Raw genomic sequence first — 7,696 nt, 5'->3', positions numbered from 1 at the left:
TATTTTGAATGCAAAACGGATAGTAATATTTTGTTTTATAAGATAATTTTTTTAAGAAATTTTTGTATTATATAAAAAATATTTAACCAATAATAGCTTTATTTTGCAGGCTATAGTGTTTGGACGCAATCCAATACTGATAAAGCTTTTTGTTGAAATATATATGCAAAATGAGGACTATCGAAGGTGCAATAGCTTATAGATAACTTAGCTCAGAAGTTTGTGGAAAGTTGGTTTTCAACAGTTGTTTTCTTAAGTTATTTTTATAATTTGTTGACTTGTTTTTTTTCTAGAAAATATATAATGCCTGGTTGCATGAGAGATACATGGATGATTCTTCAACCCATCTAGAACTTGATTCAGATTTGTGGTTAAAAGTTGGATCTACTAGCGGACTAGATAGAAATTAAGTTTACAATATTTTCAACACTACGATTGAGGATAAGTGGACGTGCTGCAATGTATCGACCATTGGCTCCTCACAATCAGGATTAAGCTGTCAATCTTCGGCAGTTTAGGCAATGGTACGAGAACACATCCAAGCTCAAATGACCCAACTTAGGTCTGAGATAGTTGACCCGGGGGGTAAATTTAATCTCTTTGAGCAACTATTGGCAACCCTTATTGGTACATATAGTCAACCTCCCCGTCCCCTAGTTCGTGCCTCCACCTCATCTTGTAGTTTCTATTTATTAGACAAATTGTATAGAATAATATTTTATTAAATTAATAATAAAATTTTAGTTTTTTATTTTAATTCTTTTTGTATTGTTTATTTTATTTTTATTAAATACAATATTAACATAATTTACATCACCGATGTAATGAATGAAGGACTAAGTCCTTTGAAAAGTTGTAGAAAGTTGGAAAAAAATTACATGGCATTGCCCCTAACAATTACAAATGAGATTACAAACGGATTAAGTCCATCAGAAAGTTCTAGTTATTCGAGAAAAAATTATAGGATTTGTCACTATTAGATGTGATTCTCTAACAATTTAATTATACAGTAATATACATATGATCACCAATAAAATTATTAACAATTTATATTATCGATAATTTCATTTGTAATATAATTAATCACCGATTGATTTACCGAAATGGATGCTAGTAAATCTATTTTGTCTGGAGCTCTATTTTTATTTATAAATCTATCAGTGATTATATTATGGATTGAATGAACAATAACATATAAATCATCGATAATATGTTTCCAACCATAATTTTCTATTTATGATTTCATTACTAAATTTTATTTTGACATAATCAATGTTTGAACATTGATAAAATATTTCATTGATGTTATGCAATATTCTGTTAGTGACCGCACTAGAAAATTCTGCACAATCTACGCATATTATATCAATGATTGCCGCATGTAAAATTTCTCATAAATTCAAATTTTTTGCTACTCAACGGTTCTATTTATTTATTTATTACAATGATGCAAAGTTTCTGGATTCGAACACCACCTCATGAATTCTGGTCAACAAGTAAAATGATATTCCAGGTTGTATATAGTTAGGTAATAAACATAGGGTTTCTAATTTATAATTGATTGATTCTTTTTAGGTGTTAGTTTGGTTGCATGTACAAATTAAGAAGCACACCTGCACATATGCGGTCCACAAACTTAAATTTAAAAGATTAATATAACATAAATATATGGTTCAAATTTATTGAGAGCATTAGAGGTTGAATATCAAATAAGGGGAAGGAGTGGGGACCATGTTGCCGAAGTTGATAAGTTTTTGAGTTCTTGATCCCTTTTCTAACATAAGTTTCAGGATTATTAAAAAGGTTTGGGAAGTATCTAAATTATTGTTTTTTAAAGTTTTTTTTAAAATATATTAAAATAATATTTTTTATTTTTAAAAAATTATTTTTAATATTAACGTATTAAAATAATACAAAAAATAAAAAAATCATTCTTTTTCTAAAAAAAAAAAATATACAAGTATTACATTGTTCCCGTAACCCGAAATGATTAGGTATTGAAAAGAAGACCAAACTCATACCAGCTATAGCATTCACCCGTCAATGGGTCCCCGTAGGCCCTAGCCACAAATAACTGACCAAGTCCATGTCGCGATCTGCCACGTCATGTGGAGACTCTTATCCTACTGACCATATATAACCAACCATGTTGCCTCTTTGTCACGTCATTCTGATTTAATTGTATTTTTAAATTTTTATTTATTTTTTTAGTTTTAAATTCATTTTTATATATTTTTAAATTATTTTGAAATAGTTTTAAATTCATTTTTTATATATTTTTAAATTATTTGAAATGTTAATGTTAAAAAAAAGTTTTATAAAGTAAAAAAAATATTTTAATATATTTTTAAGTAAAAAATATTTTAAAAACTAACTTTTATTACACTTCAAAAACAGGACATAAATAATATATCATTATTTCTGAAAAGTAACATTAGAATAATTACTTTGAATTGCTAAAAAAAAATTAGTTAGTTACTTAAAAAGAAAATGTGATTTTTACCGATTAATTTAAGCTGATTTTTTTAACTTTTAACTTAACAGAAAAGATTGTATGTTCATTAAAAACAACTTTTAACTATGCTAAGAGTTTGTTATATAATTGAATTAAAAAGAAAAATTGATCAAAAGTTGAAATATTTACTCACAACTTATGCTAACTTACACTATATTCTGTTTTCATAAAAAATTGTTTTGTATCAATTTTCTTAAATTTACTTCTAACTTGACTTCATTTTATTTCATTTTTTTCTCAGGAGAAATAACTTTTAAATTATAATAGAAAATCAAAATTTATATTAATATCTATTTAAAAATTAGTACACACGCGCGTGTACACATACGCCCATATATATATGTATAACATAAAAAATATGATACAAATTTACTGCTTAAAGTAGAAGGAATTCTTCCTATAACAATTTATTCAAGTGTTAAGAAATATCTATTAATTGTTGTACATATATTTTAGAAATAGAAATCAATTATGTGTAACAGAAGAGAAGTCTTTTTTAGGAACTACTGCAGTGGAAATAATTATTAATGATACAATTAGAGAGTTTTATTGGCAAAAAGGTACGAAACAATATCAATACATATAATACTAAATGTAATGGTTTAAAAGCTGTCTGTCATGTGTTGAGTATTACTAATTCTTCTATGAATTTTTATTGTGTGGAGAAATTATTACTATATATTAAAAAAAATGATATAGTTATTTTAGAGGGGGCTACCGCTCTGTCCCTAGCTTTATAACCGTTTTTAAAAATTTATTTATAAAATATTATTTATTAATTTAATTTTTTTAATTAAAATATTTATTTAACATGATATTAAAATTTTAATGGCTAAATAATTATGGACTTAAAACTCTGCATCTATTATATCTAATTAAATTAAGAAAAATAGGCATAATAATATATAATGATGAAACCGCACCAATCTTAGGCTTAACCACTTAAATTAAGTCGCCAATAGAAATAACTCCTATCATTAGATGAATTTTCGTTCACAAAACATGACGTGATGTCAAGATTCCCCATGGCGATGGTGCACATACACATAGACATGCATAGATGATAGGCATGTAACACATGTCCACTTCTATAAATGATCAGCTAGAGAGCAGATGGTGCACATACACATAGACATGCATAGATGATAGGCATGTCACACATGTCCACTTCTATAAATGATCAGCGAGAGAGCAAGCAAGGGATAGCAACGTGTCTTTGCTTAACAGGACATTTCTTTATTCAGATGGTTGATAGCATAGGCAATAATAATTCAGATAAGGAATGGCTAAAGTACGACTTTGCTGGGGGCAGTACCAGTGATGATGGAATCATCAAGGAGCAAGACAGATTGCTACCCATAGCTAATGTGGGACGGATCATGAAGCAGATTCTGCCTCCCAGCGCAAAAATCTCGAAAGAAGCCAAGGAAACCATGCAAGAATGTGTATCTGAGTTCATAAGCTTTGTCACTGGAGAGGCATCCGACAAGTGTCACAAGGAGAAGCGCAAGACAGTCAATGGGGACGACATATGCTGGGCTCTTGCATCTCTAGGGTTTGATGATTATTCCGAGCCCCTAAAGAGGTATTTATACAAATATAGGGAGGTAGAAGGAGAGAGAGCAAGCCATAACAAGGCAAGCAACAACGAAGAAAGAGATGATTCCTCGAAGTATAGAGGTGAATCAATCTTGAAGGCTACTGTTTCTCCTCATACTCCATTGAAGCTCCCTGGGAATATTGATAGAAGTAACAGTCTCTCAAGGCGATTTTGAATTCTTGGAACAAAGTATGTTAACAGTCCTTAATTAGTCCTAAATATTGCCGGTATTGATATAGCTAGTTTTTATGATATTTGGTTATGTTTCCTTTTTCTTTTTTTCTTTTTTTTGTGTGGTGGTGATCATAGTGGGGCATAATTGCTGATGAGGGGCTAGGGAGGCTGATTTAGTTGTGTTCGATCAATTTCTGTGAGCGTTAAAAATTCTTGGGTTTGTTTTTGATTGATTGTTATTAATTACAGTAAGAGTTATGTGAAATTAAGGTTAAGACTTTGATAATTAAGTCCAATATTCAAGCTACATCCTGCTATTAACTCATTCCGCTAATTTTAATATCTTTGATAAGGATTCTCTCTGTTTGCTTTTGTTTTTAACCCTATTTCACATGAGATAATTTATCCTTTAGGGTTTCAATTGCAAAAAAAAAAAAGGGAAAGAAATTCATGCTATGAACTTTCAAAATATCAATTAGATTTACAGCTGCCTATGGTACTCAAAACGAATCTTAAGTCATATGATTTGCAATTCTCAGCTTGTTTATTTTGATTTAAAGTATAATTAGGAGGGATGGAAAATAAAGTAAATTGTTTGAAATATAAAAAAATGATGCTTAATTAATTTATCACTTAATTTATTTATGTACTGTCGGTTTGGCGTTTGGTGTTGAAAGTGGTATCTAGTTGTATTTGTAGCCGGTTTGACGTTTGGTGTTGAAAGTGGGATCTAGTTGTATTTGTAGCTTTAGATGTAGTGGAGTTGTGATGGTAGTTGCTTTTTAAAATATTTTTTATTTTAAAATATATTAAAATAATTTTTTTATTTTTTAAAAATTTAATTTTAATATTAAAATATCAAAACGATTCAAAAATATTATGATAATATAATTACAGAACCTTAATTTTATTCTATTCAAATTAAAAATGATAATAAAAAGCTATATTGCTAACTCAAAAAATATATATATTATATCTACAATAAAAATTAATTTATGATACTAACTAAATATGAAAATATACAAAAATAATTTTAATTTTTTATATTGCTAAAATTAATATACTTGTATATTGTATATAAAGAAAGAAAATTGTTTTGTTTAAAAAAAAAAACGAAGGAAAACTTGCATTGAAAAGCCAATCATCATGAACCTTTTAAATGTGTTTTATAAGCTGAGTATATAAATTTGAAAAATCTAAAACTAGTTTTTCAGTTTTTGCAATATTGAGTTTAAATAGAAAGTTTCAGGTTCTTTTTCCTTAAATCTATTTTTCTTGTAAATTAAAATACTGTACTGTTTCTAAACCGTCACAAAACTTTTATTTTTTTATTTCTTACATGTGGCTTATTCTTACGAAAATCTTTGACATTTTAAAAATATGGTTGTTATTATTTTTTAAAGTTTTTTTTACTCAGAAATGTATCAAAATAATTTTTTATTTTTTAAAAAAAATTTTTAACATTGATACATTAAAATAATTTGGTACATCAAAATATTTTTAAAATATTAAAAAAATATTAATTTTTAAAAAATATAAAAATATTTTTAAAATGCAAAGCAAAAACCTCATAAACAAGTACCCTTTCTCGTAAATGGATTCTATATATTATATTGGCCTGTTTTAGTTTAATTGTAAATAAGGATGGATTATATATACATATAAACTTAACACAAAAGAATAGTAGGCCTTCGACATTGTGGTGATCATAAGAGAATATTGAAAAGTTTTGAACATGAGATCTCAAGTTCTTGCATTTATTTTGTACTACAAAAATGTAATAAAATATATAAAATCTGAAGATTGAAAATATTATGTCTTTCATATACACAAACCGGAAAAATCCTGCCGTCGTAAATCATCCAATAATATATTAACCCATAATTAAATCATACAATTATGATACTGATTACTGTGTCATGAAGAATTCATAGTACTGGAATTAATCCTCCTGTTGCCGTCTCTATCTATGTGTTTTCATTAAAAGTCCCTATCCTGGGTTCATGTTTCGCCATTCATGTATATAGCCATGTGATATTCCTGGTAGACCATATATTGTCTATGGTTTTTTTTTTTTTTTTTGAAAGCCCTAGATCCGGGACCACGATTTCAATTGTCTTGAACTATCCTAGTTTGTCGTGATCTCACACACACACACATCAAGTCTCGATCATGCTGCAATTTTTTATATAAATGATTTGGATCATCTTCCCAAAAGCGAGGATTAGTCAATATTGTCTGGATTCTTAGAAGATAGGGACGAGATCATGGAGAAGCTATTAGAGTAAACATTACTAGGAAGGCTTTCTGGGGTTTGTAAGGCATCAAATCCTACTTTGGCCATTTAATTTATTACATATGCTAGCTAGCGGATATTTCCTTGATCACCACTAAAGATCAAGAGAGAGGAACAAGATTTACGCTTTTCTTTCAATGTTGGGGAGCTATTCCGTTCTTCTTTTACAAAAGCTAGGAAATTTTCGTACTCCTGTGGCCTTCTCGAGCTAACAAAGCATATACACAAATGCCCAGATTAGTTTATCTTCTGAACTACCTTAAAATTTCTCTAAAATGAAATACACAAATGCCCATCTAATACACGAATTGAAAAAACCAGAAGAAAACACTGTTTTTTGGGTATTGACGAATTTTATCACTCGTTACAGTACCCGTACGTATAGTGTACGGACCACAATTCACACCCATGAACGGGGCAAAATGGGAGGGGGTCTGAGCACTTCTCCATGTGACATCTAGCAGTCGGGCATGTGGTGCCGATGTGCTTCAGGACACGTGGTGGAGTTGTAAATGGTGCAATTTAGGTAGCTAGTCTAAGCAGAAATATTTTTGCCGGCCACCATTTTGTACAGGCAGATTATCTTAGTGACGCGATCATTTGAGTGCCATCAATAATTGGTTCTTGTCTAAAGCATTTCGATAAAGGAGAGTGTATTAGACTCTTGAGATGAATTGCTCCTCCATGTAAAACTGCGGTAAATTCTGTGTGTATTCATTTCAAAAGTAAACAGAAAACAGAATTATTTCAGCTAAGACTTTATTCTTTTATAAAACTCTTTAAATTTTTAGTGCCGTTGGCTTGCTAAAACTTTTCTTAACCAAGCGAATAGGAAATTGTGCTATTCAAGGATACCCTTTGTTCTCGTAATATTAATAAATAATCGCAGAACACATCTTTGCGAGCCAAGCGTAAAAAAACGTTAAAATAAAATAAAAATCACCATCTAATTTTATGATAGATAAGAACCCTAACTGGTTTTTATATCTTCTGGAAATAACTGAAGGTACTGCAATGTTTCGTGGAAGTCCCTCCTGCAGAAAACACAGCTGCTACATCGCTGCCCTGCACAAAGGTGGTTAGATATCGTATGTATACAACAGTGCAACAC

General features: G+C 29.4%; 1 protein-coding gene across 1 annotated transcript; it reads left to right on the top strand.

Annotated features, from left to right (window-relative positions):
• Positions 1-3,710: 3,710 nt before the first annotated feature.
• Positions 3,711-4,575, top strand: LOC105132023 (nuclear transcription factor Y subunit B-5). Its single transcript, XM_011035277.1, has one exon. The coding sequence runs from the start codon at positions 3,760-3,762 to the stop codon at positions 4,288-4,290; it is 531 nt and encodes a 176-aa protein (XP_011033579.1). The 5' UTR covers positions 3,711-3,759; the 3' UTR covers positions 4,291-4,575.
• Positions 4,576-7,696: the final 3,121 nt, after the last annotated feature.

Source organism: Populus euphratica, unplaced genomic scaffold, assembly GCF_000495115.2.
Source record: "Populus euphratica unplaced genomic scaffold, PopEup_1.0 scaffold26.1, whole genome shotgun sequence".
Classification (NCBI taxonomy): Eukaryota; Viridiplantae; Streptophyta; class Magnoliopsida; order Malpighiales; family Salicaceae; genus Populus; species Populus euphratica.
Note: the sequence above shows the minus strand (reverse complement) of the source record. Positions and strands in the feature narration are given on the sequence as shown.

Coding starts and splice junctions, on each gene's coding strand:
- LOC105132023 (XM_011035277.1), top strand. CDS start 3,760: ATGGTTGATAGCATAGGCAATAATAATTCAGATAAGGAATGGCTAAAG.